The sequence below is a fragment of the Corythoichthys intestinalis genome, chromosome 10 (assembly GCF_030265065.1).
Source record: "Corythoichthys intestinalis isolate RoL2023-P3 chromosome 10, ASM3026506v1, whole genome shotgun sequence".
Lineage (NCBI taxonomy): Eukaryota > Metazoa > Chordata > Actinopteri > Syngnathiformes > Syngnathidae > Corythoichthys > Corythoichthys intestinalis.
The window spans coordinates 29,279,148-29,294,971 of NC_080404.1; the positions used below are offsets into that span (position 1 = coordinate 29,279,148).

Sequence of the window (15,824 nt, forward strand, 5' to 3'; positions counted from 1 at the left end):
ATTTTTAGCACCCCTGGTGTTAATACTTTGTACAATCCCCTTTTGCCAACAAAGCAAGGTCTGGGGACTGAGATGGCCATGGGAGGAACTTGATTTTGTGTCTTGTGAACCATTTCTGTGTAGATTTGGCCATATGTTTAGGGTCATTGTCTTGCTGAAAGACCCAGTGAAGACCCATCTTCAGCTTTCGGGCCGAGGGCAACAGATTTTGATTGAAAATGTCCTGGTATTGTAAAGCATTCATGATGCCATGCACCCTAACAAGGTTCCCAGGGCCTTTGGAAGTGAAACAACCCCACAGCATCATTGACCTACCCCCATACTTTACAGTGGGTATGAGGTGCTTTTCAGCATGTGCATCTTTCGTGGCACGCCAGACCCACTTAGAGTGTTTGTTGCCAAAAAGCTCAATCTTGGTCTCATGGTTTTTAACAAGTCATTGGATGCCATAGCCCTAGATAAATCTTGAAATTATTATTATTATTATTTTTTAGAAATATTAAAACAGCAGTTTATCTATTAACTATTTTTTTATGTTGTACAGCTATTACTACCTATTTGTGAAAAGAGTAATTGATTTTTTTTTAATGTACTACATTGACTATGCTGACCAAATTTTCCAAGTTTTCTTCAAATTGCATGGCTGCATTTCCACACATTTTTAATTAATCCCCAATTTACATACTTTGTGTAATTGCCTAGAGGGGCAAGGATGCAGCACTTGCTATTTTAATTTGTAGTAGTGGCAGAATTAGTACTAATAGTACTAATATTAGAAATTGTTGTAACCTTAAATATAATAATTTTATTTGCAGAGGTGGTGGTTTAAGTATTAATCTTGAGAATGTTTTTCAACAGCGGGCAGACCTGGCTTTGTCGGCTATCACCATCACGCCAGAGCGCGAGCGTGTGGTGGACTTCAGTAAGCGCTACCTGGACTACTCAGTGGGCATCCTGATGCGCAAATCGGAAGAAAAGATTAACATCTTCTCCCTTCTGGCACCCTTCGATCTTGCCGTCTGGGCCTGCATCGCCGCCGCCATCCCGGTGGTGGGTGTTATGATCTTCCTCCTTAGGCGCATCCAGGCTATCCGATGCCAGAACAACGCGGGCGGCCACCCGCAGCCCTCGCCTTCCACGTCGCTGCAGAGCGCCATCTGGATTGTCTACGGTGCTTTTGTCCAACAAGGTATGCAAGGAAGTTTTGAAATGATTCTGTTTGTCAGAATTTGTAGATTATTGCCTAACAAAGGAAAAGAGGTGGGTGGCGTAGCCAAAAATTTGGCTCAAGCAATAGCGTTACTTTAAAATAATATCACTCAAGTAAAAAGAGTCATCCAAAAAATGTACTCAAGTACAAGTAAAAAAAGTATTTGGTAAAAATAATACTCAAGTCATGAGGAACATTATGAGTAACTGCTTAAGATGTTTGATTTTTTTTTTTTAATTTTAAACTGTGGTATTTCTTCCCATCACAGTTAAATGTGTGAACTGTTATTATTATTCTGTACTATTACATGCTACATAACCACATTAAGCCAAAGAAATACAAAAAAAATTAACAACATCATTGCATTCCGGCGAGAGAAAATCTACATAAATGAAGCATTATTAGCATATTTCCTATTATGAAACTAAAAGGATCATATCTCCATTTCTCCGTGGTCAATCGGTGCCAAATAAAAATTGGAGAAGGATTAAAATCCGGGCTTTCGAGTCATGTTGACGGCGGCGCTCTATGTCAAATATTTTTTTACTGGGCATTAAAGACACCACGTGATTGAACAGGCCGACATGATCATAGAACGGCAAGTTTGAGTCTGATTGGTATAATGGAGTCATGTGATTATTAGGGTTGTTCCGATCATGTTTTTTTGCTCCCAATCCGATCCCGATCGTTTTAGTTTGAGTATCTGCCGATCCCAATATTTCCCGATCCGATTGCTTTTTTTTGCTCCGATTCAATTCCAATCATTCCCGATAATTTTTCCCAATCATATACATTTTGGCAATGCATTAAGAAAAAAATGAATAAAACTCGGACGAATATAGACATTCAACATACAGTACATAAGTGCTGTATTTGTTTATTATGACAATAAATCCTCAAGATGGCATTTACATTATTAACATTCTTTCTGTGAGAGGGATCCACGGATAGAAAGACTTGTGACTTTGTATATTGTGACTAAATATTGCCATCTAGTGTATTTGTTGAGCTTTCAGTAAATGTTACTGTGGCCATCCCGAATGCATGATGGGAAGTGGAAGCATGGGAAGTGGAACCATTATGTGTGTCGTTCTACCAATAGCTATATCTTCTCTGCATTGGGAAATAATTTAAGGTTTTAAGACAAAGATCAATTGCCACCTTGCTTCCCCACATTGCTTCCCATGATATATCTAATCATAAGGGAGAGAGTTTGCAAGGCTGTATCCAAATAAAAAAAGGCTCCAAAGGCTGCCAAAATTCACTCTACTCAGTTAGTGCTGCCTTTTATCTCTCTATAGAGGTAAAACGGCGCCATTGCAGATTGAGCGTGACAATGAGTGAGAAGGTTGTGCAGCGCATACATTAATTGCATTAAATATTTTAACGTGACACATTTTTTAATAGACTAATTGCCGCCGTTATTGGGATATTTTTGATAACCCTACCTTAAGCCTAAACTAAAGATTCTGGATGAGTGCAACATGTTATGTCTGCAACGTTAAATACAATTAGAAAACGATTTAATTAAAATATATATATATATATATATATACAGTATATTAAAAAAAGGCATGGCCGCTATTTTTTTGCCGATTCCAATACTTTGAAAATGACGTGATCGGACCCGATCGATCGGGATGCCGATCGATTTGACATCTCTCGTGATTATTGTTGCGATGTGTCATTGATGAAACTTTTTGAGCCACTGTCGGCGTCTCTGGCAAACAAAGAATAAAGAAGTAAAATCTAATACAGGACTGTATGTAGAATAAAGAGGACAATGTAACCACCGGTGTAGCCCAAAGTAGCGGAGTAAGAGTGTTTCTTCTTCACAAATCTACTCAAGTGAAAGTAAAAAGTATGGCTTAGTAACACTACTCTTAGAAGTACATTTTCCTCCAAAGGTTACTCAAGTAAATGTAACAGAGGAAATGTAATGCGTTAGTACAAGGCTCTGCAAAGGAGCCTTGAGGTGTCCTGGTTGATCCACCAATGTTTTTACACTATTCAAATAATTCAGGCATGCCATAATGCTGACAATTACAGTATCCCTTATTACAAGGCAACATATCATCAACATGGTTTTGAAATAAGATTTTTCATATATGAGAGTGAACTGAGCCTGAAATACTTTGTGTGATTAAACAGAGCAGAAAAGGTGAATAATGAACAAATCAATTAGAATACATGCATTTAAGAGCCCATAGTGATTGAACCATCCGTCAATGAAACAAGTGCATACCCTTGCATTTTTCTAAAAGCGTCCTCATCAAGGACACCGTCCCATCTTTACAGCTGGTAAAGATCCAGCTACGGCCGATCTGGATAAATGACTATTCCGGTAACTGAGCAGCATCCATCATCAAATGGCACATTGCCCATGAGCCAACCCCAAAAGAACATGAATTTGGTATTTTTTTCACCCTGTCCTGCACTGGCTATGAATCCCAATGCTGCCAGTTTTAGTCTTTGTCAAGCAGTTGTTTTCTTTTCCGGGAAGACACCAGTCGCTTTGATATGGATCCGAGCACTGATGTATTGTGACTTTGTTAGAGAGCATGAACTCAGCTACAGCATTAGTCGTGATTTCGTAATGATATGTCAACAACTGACTTGGTTTCGCAGCGTACAGTATATATCTCTGAATCCTTTTCTGGAAAAGGAGACAAATTGTTTTTTGGGTTTTTTTCGCAATTAAAGTCACTTTCCAAATGTCTGGATATAATGTCTGTGGCAAAATACCCCAAAAAAAGAGGCCACAGCTTGTTCGTGAGATGGGCAAAGTATGGCCTACTCACTTCTTTAACTCAGCCATTACATAGACACATACATTACATACTGAACATTTATATCTGGGGGGTTGCAGTATTTCTTGTATTAATTTAACTTAATTTTTACAACATTGATTAAATTAGTATTCATTAGTTTTATAAAACCCTAACCACTAATCTAAATCTATGTATTGTAAATTGTACAGAAAAAAGGTAGCCCCTGGGTTACGAACGAGTTCCGTTCCTAGGCTGGCGATGTAACCCGAATTTCTGCGTAAATCGAAATTAACCCTTTAAGTACCTCTAGATACAAAATAGCTGTCCAAAAACATCTAATATACGTTTTTTTAACAAGATCACGTTAAAAAAATAAGACACTCTGATGTACATTGTGTTAAATGCTGTTATATTGAATGACTGTTCAGACTTTAAAAAATACATATATTCGGGCTTTACTTGCGAGTGAGTAGCTTTGCTGAGAGAAAAGGGCACTGTGGAAAGAGTTGGGAGGCGAGAGAGAGGGGATATCATGGCCAATTAGGCTGCCTCTTTTAACGTGAGCCTGCCGTCCAAACTAAATAAAAAAACGGATCGGGACTCGCAAGAAGAGTCGGCGCCGGGGGAAAAGCAGCATCGTCAGCAGCAGCATGAGAATAAGGTAGTGGGACGTTCAGAAAAAATGCATTGTCGACAACATGGGCAGAACCAGAGATTGGGGTGGGCGTCATGACTCTCCCAGGCCGAAAAGGGCGCTTCTCGGTCGGACACATGAGAACTGGAGATGACAGCAGGTGTGATCTGCCGCTATCCGTCAGGTAGAGTCAGGTTCCACACATGTTTATGTTATTTGTTGAACGAAAACATTATTCAGATGTTTAGGGTGTCACAAAAACGAAAAATAGCTGTGTAAAAGTCAAAGTTATGTTTGAAATGTATGCTTTTACAAACAGCTCAATTTCTGTTTTTTCATCAGAAAAATCAGTCAAAATCCAGTAAAATGGCCGGCAGCGAAGGGCCTTGCTCCAGTGAAAACGGCTGGGAGTAAATGAGTTAAGGGAGAGCCCGGACACCCTGCGGTGGAAACTCATTTCGGCCGCTTGTAACCGGGATCTTGTCCTTTCAGTCACGACCCACAGCTCGTGACCATAGGTGAGAGTAGGAACATAGATCGACTGGTAAATTGAGAGCTTCGCCTTTCGGCTCAGCTCCTTCTTCACCACTACGGACCGGTGCAGAGTCTGCATCACTGCAGACGATCCGCCTGTCGATCTCCAGCTCACTCCTACCCGCTCTCGTGAACAAGACCCCAAGATACTTGAACTCCTTCACTTGGGGCAGGAACTCATCCCCAAACCGGAGAGGGCACTCCACCCTTTTCCAAATGAGGACAATAGTCTCGGATTTCGAGGTGCTGATATTCATCCCAACTGCTTCACACTCGACTGCGAACAGCTCCAGTTAGAGTTGGAGGTCACGGCTTGATGAAGCCAACAGCACCACATCACCTGCAAAAAGCAGAGATTTAATGCTGAGGCCACCAAACCGGACCCCCTCAAAGCTTCAGCTGCACTTAGAAATTCTGTCCATAAAAGTTATGAACAAAATCTATGACAAAAGGCAGCCTCAACGGGGTCCAACCCTCGCTGGGAACGAATTCGACTTACTGCTGTCAATGCGGACCAAACTCCGATACCGGTTGCACAGGGACCGAACAGCTCCTAAAAAATACTTTGTATGTTTATTATTTGAATTTTGTTTAATAGTTAGTATGCTTAAATAACAAAAATGTCAAATGTATTTCATTACATAACTGGTCAATCACACACACACACAAAAATGCACATTTCACTAAACACAATAAATTGCACACTAGACTCATGGATCAGTTCTCCCATCTATTTGTATACAAACAATAAAAAGTCAATTCCCTAATAATATTTCCCCTTTATGATAAAGGTCGGAAATCATCCCGAGCAGCAATTGAAAGCAAGTAAATAAGTTTTTGCTCGTGATGACAAAGTTTTATTAGAAATTTATTTGGGAGAGGAAGACAGACTGCTGCGGTAGCTCCACTTGACTTTCACAATGCACATTTCACATTCGATGACCTTTAAAGATCACTCAAAGCCGTGTATAATAAAAGTGACGGATGCCGGAGCGCCGCGCGTCTGACAAGGCGTTCACTTCCGTCCCGAGGCCGCAGCTGTGTCGAGGGTGACACACTCAGCCAAATACGCTCTCATCACATCATTTTGCACTCGCGCCAGCTTCTTCGTGACATTTCTACAGCCCAACTTTTTTTTTTCCTTTCAAAAACTCAAATGTACCCTGACATTTCTCTCGAAGACTTCATAAGCTCTTTTTGATTTCATGTTGAGAGAGGGGGAGTCAGAAATGAAATGTGCAAAACTAAAGTGATGAACTGGTCTTCCTTAAAACGCTGAAAAGACATGAAAGGGAAAAACGTTAATGAAGACTGTACTCTTTGGAACAAACTTTGAGGGGATGGTTAAATTTGGATGAAAACTACGAAGTTGTATAAATAATATAAAAAATGGGACAGACACCAAAAGATAAAAACATCTCCAAGTGTGTCTCATGAGATGACCGACACAGCACACCACATCCACGTAAGCATAACTCCACGAACAATCAGTGAGTATACTGCATGTGAAACTTAGAGCACATATAAAGGCAAATGGCCATGAACACTCATATGTCATGACTCATACTTGTCACATTATCTACACACACACTGCATTAAGTGATGCCAAATTTGGATTTTGTTATTTTGTAATTTTTATTTTTTATATTTAAGAAATGTGTACAAAATCGTGGGTGAACAATATGGGTTCATTATCTGTCACCCACGCGTAGTCACATGCAGTGTTGTCACAGATTACTTGAAAAAGTCATTTAATTACTGATTACTGATTACGCCTAAATAAGTAATCTATTTACTTTACTGATTACTTCATCATCAAAGTAACTAAGTTACTTTAAAAGTAATCTATCAGTTACTTTTTGGCAATGTCTCCTCCCTTTGCCGCCTCAACACAAGAATGACAACAGAAAAATGTCCTCATATGTAATTGACTTTCCAATGATTGAATTTAAAGGGGAATATCAGAATTTTTCAAATAAACACCGTTGACTCGCGCTAGCTTAGCCACTCCGGAGCCCTGAAACTAACAAATATCTGACAAACTGCATGGAATTTGTTGAAGTCAACTCCACCGACTAATTAAACCCCGCTAACTCAAAGATTAAGCCTATTGTCAAAATTTATTAAATTTCGGGTTATGGTTAATAGCATATCAGTGCCAATGTAAAACAATGCAAACTGACTGCATTATTTTAGCATTTTCTATTCAAAATGCTCTTCGTACATGATGACAATATTCTTCATTCATTCATTCATTCTACATACATTATGAGGCAATGACTAAATAGTACCGTATTTTTCGGACTACAAGTCGCTCCTGAGTATAAGTCGATCCAGCCATAAAATGCCCAACGAAGAGAAAAAAAACATATACAAGTCGCACGGGAGTATAAGTCGAATTTTTGGGGGAAATTAACTTGATAAAATCCAACACATAGAACAGACATGTCATCTTGAAAGGCAATTTAATATAAAAATACAACAGAGAACAACATGCTAAATAAATATACAGTGTACAGTGCATGAACAACGAAATGGGAATATACTGTCCTACGCTACAGCTCGGTCCTGGCTGTACAGCGAACTCCCAAAAGACAATGCTGGACGTCCGTATAATTTGCTGAATCAATTTGGTCCTCGATAGAAAACAGGTTCGCATCAATGTAAATAAATGATAATTAGGTACTATTAGTAATAAGTAACAGGTTAGCATGCGTTCGCTATCATTAGCACATCGTTCAAACAACCACACAACTGGCTCTAAGTGTCCGATCGCGGGTGGAAAACACACAACAACAACAGAAAAGATGATACACGCAGGCGTTGCCTCTGCAGAGTTGATTTTAAAGCATAAACAATGAAAGTAGGCTCGCAGCCGTCTATTCTCTCTCGCTGTAACTCGCCCACTCACTGACTCACTCACTCAGAGCTACGTAGCTGTCCGTCTTCTTCTGGCGTGTGAGCACTTTTCTCCACGTAAACAAGTGCGAGTGCGCCCTCACGTGGGCATGAAAGCGCCACAAACTAAATGCATCCATTTCAAGATAAAAAAGTCAATAATACAATTGAACATACACTGCCAAAGGCAGAACGCGAACGTGGCCATAGGTATAAAGAGTTATTCAGATAACTATAGCATAAGAACATGCTAACAACTTTACAAAACCATCAGTGTCACTGCAAAACACCAAAATAACATGTGAAATTATATCATAATGTGTTAATAATTCCACACATAAGTCGCTCCTGAGTATAAGTCGCACCCCCAGCCAAAATATGAAAAAAAACGCGACTTATAGTCCGAAAAATACGGTAATGCAGAGACACTAAGGAAACTAACTTTAATCAGATTACTGGTGAAGAAAAATGAACGCGTTAGATAAGTTACTGACAACACTGGTCACATGTCACATTGTTTTCAAATTAAAAGCAAAAATGGTCCCAGCGACAGGTCTCTTTTCTTAACCTGATAGCTTCATGTACGATAATGAATGAATGAACATATTTTTTTTTCTGTGCCTTTAGTCACCGTTGCTCATTCATGACTGTTTTATTTTTTCGCTGAACAGTATTGACATAGTTCACTTGTTGATGACGTACAGATCGGATGCATATGGATTCGCGTTCAAACTACCAAAGCATTGGATGGATATCTGACTTATATCTATGTATGATTGAAGCAAAGGTCTTTTTTGAAAAAAAATTTACGCATATGTAGCATATGAGCGAAGAAATTGACCCGCAGTGTGAACATGGTCTAATATCGTTTTTTAAGGTCCAAGGAGGTCCATCCTTGGACCAGTTCTCTTAAGTCTAAATGCTCGCCACGAGGTGCGATTAACCAATTAGTGCCAGCCTTAAACAAATCAAGAGTTGTGACAAATCATTTCCTGTTTTAATTGGATAAAACTGAAGTAATCGTGATTGGCTTCAATGACCTGAGAAGCAAAGTTTCCCAAGACATTGATGCTTTCGATTCCCTCCTTTGTACTGTCCGGAACCTCCATATCACTATCGCCTATTATCAGCATTTATAACTCAACACTCGCATTCAAAAAGTGTCAACAACATTCTTTTCACTTGCGTAACATGAAAGAAAAAAAACTAGTTCATTCATCCGCGACGTCTGTGCTCGATAACTACAGTAAAATTCTCTCTTGACGAGCTGCTCCAGCAAATAGTTGAGAGCCTCTCGAAATGGTGCATAATGCTGCAAATCGAATATTCGATGGATTAAAATGAAAAGAAGCTATCGCACTTATTGTTAGCCTCTTTATTGATTAGAGTTTAAAGTCCATCTAATGACCTATAAGGAATGAAATCAACTTTTAAATAGCTAGTGATAATCTACCAACCCACTTGAGGGTTTCACTCTCAAATTTCAAATTTACTTGTTTTGCCCAGAACTGGAAAAACTATGAAACAGGTGGTAGAACATTCACTAATCGGGCAGTTGTCCAAAAGAACCATCTTTCTGATTTGGATGAATTTCTCACAGTTTAAAGGGATCCACAGATAGAAAGACTTGTAGGCCTTAAAAGATAAACGTTATGATGAGTTAAAATAATTTGATATTGAAACCTTGATGTTTTGGTTTTTATACAATTTGTAAAATTAGTTTACCTAGTAGGTCGCCATTGCTGTTAACGTCGCAGGGCAGTGATGTCACATGGTTACGCTGCCAGGCTTCCAGAGAATGACTCTAGCGACATAAACTTGTCATCTGTTCAACCCTTTCAATTTGAACCCGAGAGGATCATTAATGAGCATGACAGCACTGTCGATATTTCACAAAATGAGCAGCAAAAGCAAAATGAACAGCAAAGACGGGATGAGAGGAGACGAGAGTATGACAAAACCGGTGTTCTGCCAAAGTGTGCTACACCGGCGAAACGTGCTACAAGAGGCGAATTTGTCATCCAAAGTACTACCGTGCACTTTCTTCTTGTTTTGTTTAGATGCATACAGACAGAACATACTAAAGATGTCTTAACGTCGTAATATCAAATAAGGGTGGTATACTTATGCTACGTGATTAATGTGGTCTACAGATCAACAATTTGCTTCAAAGCTACCACAAGAAAACACAGTCCTTAAAAGTATGAGAGGGAAACACATGCAAAAAGTATTATGAGAAAATGAAAAGGTAATAAAAGACTTAATAATAACACAAATAGTAAGTACGCTGCACTTTTAACCGATGTGCGCGTGTGTTGGACATCTTGCCACATAGAAGGAATTGCGGTAAAACGGTAGGGTTCTTCTAGTGACAGTGACAAACTCCGTCACCACACTAAGCGTCCATTGCGCACATACAACATTGCGCCCTCCGTAGGTGAAAACATGTACTAAATATTATAGATTTTTAAATCAATGGCAATATTTTATGTGTTTATAATGACATGTTTTAGTAAAAGAGAACAATTGTGGCTTATTAGAGCCTACACATTCAAGGTCCTCTTTGAGAGAAAACCTAATGTAAGTCACATATCTTCATTATACTGTACTGTAGCTTTATTCCTACTTCCATGTCTGACTGTTCTTAGTGTCAGACGTTGATTGATGCGGTAGCTCACGTTAGATGATGCACTGTATCCAAGTGTCTGACATTGATGGACAGCAATGTAATTTTTTGGGTCATTTTTCTCACATGTGAAACTTGTACTTTAGTGTGGCCTGTTTCCTCCAGAAATGCATTATCCTTTGCTTATTTGTTATTCCCTCTCCACCCTAGTACGGTTCTTGTGTGACTGCTTGACAGTTGTAGCACTGTATGTTCTTGTCTATCAGTTTTGAGCACCTGAACATGCGCGAACTGCTCTTGTAATTTTTCGCCCTATTAAAAATTGAATTGTGCATCTCTGCCCACACACAGGCAGCGACTCCATCCTGGGCTCGGTGGCCCTGCGTATTGTGATGGGCAGCTGGTGGCTATTCACACTCATTGTGTGCTCATCCTACACGGCTAACCTGGCTGCCTACCTGACCGTGTCCCGCATGGACAATGCTGTACGGTAAGACGCTCTATTAATATCTTAAGTAAGTCAGAACACAGTCGTACCTCTACATACGAATTTAATTTGTTCCAGGACTTGGTTTGTAAGTCGAAATGGTCGTATGCCGAGCGGGATTTTCCCCATAAGAATACATTATATAATTCGATTCATTTGTTCCAAAGCCCGAAAACCTAAGATACATCCTTCGTAAATACTACAGGTACAAGCACAAATAGCAATTACACATAGCAAAACAAATTATAAATACACATCATCATAATAATAATAATGAAATGAATAAAGTTTTAATGTAGCGGTTGTGTTTTGCATGCTGTTCCTGAACGCACCCTGTGACTGACGAGAAGGTGAGAGAGGGGTGGAGGATTGGGAACTTTTTACTTTCTCTTTTAATGTTCTGTTGTTGTTGGCGTGGGCTACGATGGACAGTAACCATGCTGTGTTGCATATGCTCTGAAATATTTGATTAAAAACCTGACGAAGCTGGCGACTTCCTTGCCGATGTTACAATAATAATAATTGTCACCTTAACTTAAAGACTGGCAAACGGAGGTCGGAGGAGGACCGTCGAGATCGTAGACATATTCCGGCCGTATTGTCGAGTCAGTTCACTGATGCGCACAGCACAGCTCATATTTTTCTATCATTTCCATCTTAATTTCAATGGTAAGCATCACCCTTTTCCATTTTTCACCACCTGCACTAAACTTCTTGGGACCCTTGTTGATTTCTTTGACAAGAATTGTGACGCTGTTGTAAATCGTCATATTTTGAGCACTTCGTCATATGTCGAGACAAATGACGAGTCAAATTTTACATTGGATGTCGAAAGGATTGTATGTCGATGCAATCGTATGTGGAGGTACCACTGTATTTCATTTAGTGACATCAGTGATTCTCAAAGTGTGCTACACAGGGTTACACAGGCTCCCTCCAGTCGTTCATGAAAGACTGACTGAATTTAAATATTGAAACGAATATTTAATCCACTACAAGGCATTTATGAATTACAGATCAGTTACGTTCAATTTAAAGGATAAAGGAGTATTATGTAAGATTTGCACTTCAATTATTTATTAAATGGCCTAATATTTCAGTAGACACGTTGAACAGATCACGTTTAGTTTTAACACAGTTCTCGATGGTTCAGCCAAGATTTTACCATTTTATAAGACGATTGTCATCCCTGAAAAGTTGCCATTGTTTTGATCCTGTGTTTACAATGGATGTCCTGCCCTCCACCACCAGCCAATTACAAGAACAGTTCTCTGTCTCTGTCCAAAGCTCTTTACACTACTCAAAGTCAGAATTAGTAATTTTGTGCACCAAAAATCTCGTTACGAATGTCAAATGAAAAGGAGGAATTAAATCATCTTTGTGAATGCTATAATTGCATTACCAAATGAAATATTGTTTGCCAATGTGCTGATATGTTATCGAGAAAACTACAGTGGTTCTCCTGTCATGACAAAAGAAACGAACGTGGCGCTGGTACTTTGCCTCTTTATTTGTGGAACTTCTTCTCTTTTGTGTTTGCCAAACTTGCTAAAAATGATATTTTATTTGCGCGCTGACTTAACTTCGATGCAATATGAAACCCTTACGTTTTAAGACTGTAGTGCATGTACACTGCTGGCCAAAAGTATTGGCACCCCTGCAATTCTATCAGATAACGCTCAACTTCTCCCAGAAAATGATTGCAATTACAAATGCTTTGGTAGTAATACCTTCATTGATTTTGCTTGCAATAAAAAAAAAAAACACAAAAGAGAATGGGGAAAAAAAATCATTATCATTTTACACAAAACTCCAAAAATGGGCTAGACAAAATTATTGCCACCCTTTGAAAAATCATGCGAAGCTTCTCTAATTTGTGTAATTAACAGCACCTGTTACTTACCTGTGAAACATAACAGGTGGTGGCAATAACTAAATCACACGTGCAGCCAGTTAAAATGGATTAAATTTGACTCGACCCCTGTCCTGTGTCCTTGCGTGTACCATATTGAGCATGGAGAAAAGAAAGAAAACTAAAGAACTGTCTGAGGACTTGAGAAGCGAAATTGTGAGGAGGCATGGGCAATCTTAAGGCTACAAGTCCATCTCCTAAGACCTGAATGTTCTTGTGTCTACCGTGCGCAGTGTCATCATTAAGTGTAAAGCCCATGGCACAGTGGGTAACCTCCCTAGATGTGGACAGAAAAGAAAAATTGACGGGGGATTTCAATGAATGATTGTGCGGATGGCGAATAAAGAACCTCGACTAACATCCAAACAAGTTCAAGCTGTCCTGCAGTCCGAGGGTACAACTGTGTCAACTCGTACTATCCGTCGGCATCTGAATGAAAAGGGACTCTATGGGAGGATACCCAGGAAGACCCCACTTCTGACCCAGAGACATAAAAAAGGCTGGCCAGGCTGGAGATAGCCAAAACTTACCTGAGAAAGTCAAAAACATTTTGGAAGAATGTTCTCTGGTCAGATGAGACATAAGTAGAGCTTTTTGGGAAAAGGCATAAACATGGAGTTTACAGGAAAAAAATACGAGACCTTCAAAGAAAAGAACATGGTCCCCACGGTTAAACATGACGGAGGTTCCCTGATGTTTTGGAGTTGCTTTACTGCTTCTGGCACTGGACTGCTTGACCATGTGCATGGTATATGAAGTCTGTAGACTACCAACACATTTTGCAGCATTATGTAGGGCTGGGATGTGAGAATGCTGGGTCTCCCTCAGCGGTCATGGGTCTTCCAGCTGGACAATGACCCAAAACACACTTCAAAAAGCACAAGAAAATGGTTTGAGAGAAAGCACTGGAGACATCTAAAGTGGCCAGCAATGAGTCCAGACCTGAATCCCATAGAATACCTGTGGAGAGATCTGAAAATGGCAATGTGGAGAAGGCACCCATCACATCTCAGAGACCTGGACCAGTTGGCCAAAGAAGAATGGTCTAAAATTCCAGCAGAGCATTGTAAGAAACTCACTGATGGATACCGGAAGCGGCTGTTCGCAGTTATTTTGTCTAAAGGTTGTGCTACCAAGTACTAGGCTGAGGGTGCCTATACTTTTGTCCGGCCCCTTTTTGGAGTTTTGTGTAAAATGATAATGATTTTTTTTTAATCATTCTCTTTTCTCTCTGTTTTTTTTTTTTTGTTTTTTGTTTTTTTTAAATTGCAAGCAAAATAAATGAAGATATTACTACCAAAACATTTGCAATTGCAATGATTTTCTGGGAGAAACTGAGCATTTTGGCTAGCAGTCTACTTATTTAATTTTTGGTCTGTAAAATAGATAGGCTGTAGACTACACATGCTATATGTTCTCATAATCATTACTAAAGTTAATGTGAAGTTTATTAGCCTATGTCTTTTCTGATTAAAATGAAACATTGATCACCCATCATAATAACGCAGCATGATCCTCCATCGCGAAGCACTTATCTGGCAACCCTAGGGGAGTAGGCTGGAACTCTAGACTCACCGCTGTTCCAGCGATAGAGTCTGGCGACTGTCCCTTGGATCAAATTCCCAGGGCGGCGCAAGCCACAGCAAACAGACAGTGGAGTGGACCAATCAGCGACGGGCGGAACGTGACGTTGGTAATGCGACAAGAAACTAACGCGAGCGGAGAACGGAGAGGTTTATTCAACATGGCTAGCTTGAAACAGACTGTTGTCAATGACTTGTGTCAATGTGTTTTTAGTCATTTAAAACTGAATTTACCACGGATTGGAACATATACTTGGCTCTCCCGTTCGCCATCCGTGTTGTTGTGGAGACGACTTCCGACGCGCAAGAGTGACGTTGCTCGTTAAGAACACGTCACGCAAATAAACGAATCTGATTGCACGGAGGATTTTGTTAAGGCTAGAGAGGCCATTAAGGAGCTGGGTCCCAGACTATTTTCACAGTGTTTAAAAAAAACAACAACAAAAAACAGGGAGAACAGTCTGGCCGTACCAGGAAAGAAGGGGAGTGCTTGTTGTGCTCGTCAATTTTGTTTCTAGCTGCAGTACCATTTTTGGCCACCAGTCTCACATATTGCTACTTGAAACTAGGTTCATATTGAATGTTTAGAACTGTTTCTTTTTCAATTTTTCGAAACATCTTCTAACTGTAATACCATTGATCTCAATCCTTAAGTACATTACCATTTATTCCCCAAATCTAAGGAATGGTAATGCTCAAACTGTAGTTTATATAACAAATTAAACACAAAAACTTTATTTCTGAGTAATTTGGCCTTCTGCACTTACGAATTTTAATATTGACCCTGAGGGTGGTACTCGGACACCAAATCATTTTTTGAGGTGGTACTTTGTATCAAATTAAGAACCACTGAGCTACATCATGACACTTATCACACAACATAAGATGTGTGCTAGTTGTTCTAATATAGCATCCGAATGGCTGTGAAACAATCATTTTGTGGCTTTCATTACAATATAAATGTGAAGCTGAAACACATAAAAGATCAGAGGATATTTGAATGATTAAAAGCAAACAGTTTAAGTACATTTATGAAAGATGACTGAGGTGTCATGCCAGGTCACCAAACAATATAGTGATAGTGTACTAAAGTTGATGAGCCAGCCAACCCACTGCTGCACCAATGTAATTTTTAATCTTTTAATTGAGAAAAACATTTTTAGAGATAT

At 39.5% G+C, this 15,824-nt stretch overlaps 1 protein-coding gene across 4 annotated transcripts in view; it reads left to right on the plus strand.

The window, feature by feature from the left end:
* Positions 1–15,824, plus strand: part of grid1a (glutamate receptor, ionotropic, delta 1a) — a 489,918-nt gene that overhangs the window by 444,797 nt on the left and 29,297 nt on the right. For all 4 annotated transcript variants that reach the window (XM_057847669.1, XM_057847666.1, XM_057847665.1 and 1 more), the window contains 2 exons: positions 859–1,189; positions 11,025–11,163. In XM_057847669.1, coding sequence (XP_057703652.1) covers positions 859–1,189; positions 11,025–11,163 — 470 coding nt within the window. The remainder of the gene's footprint in view (positions 1–858; positions 1,190–11,024; positions 11,164–15,824) is intronic.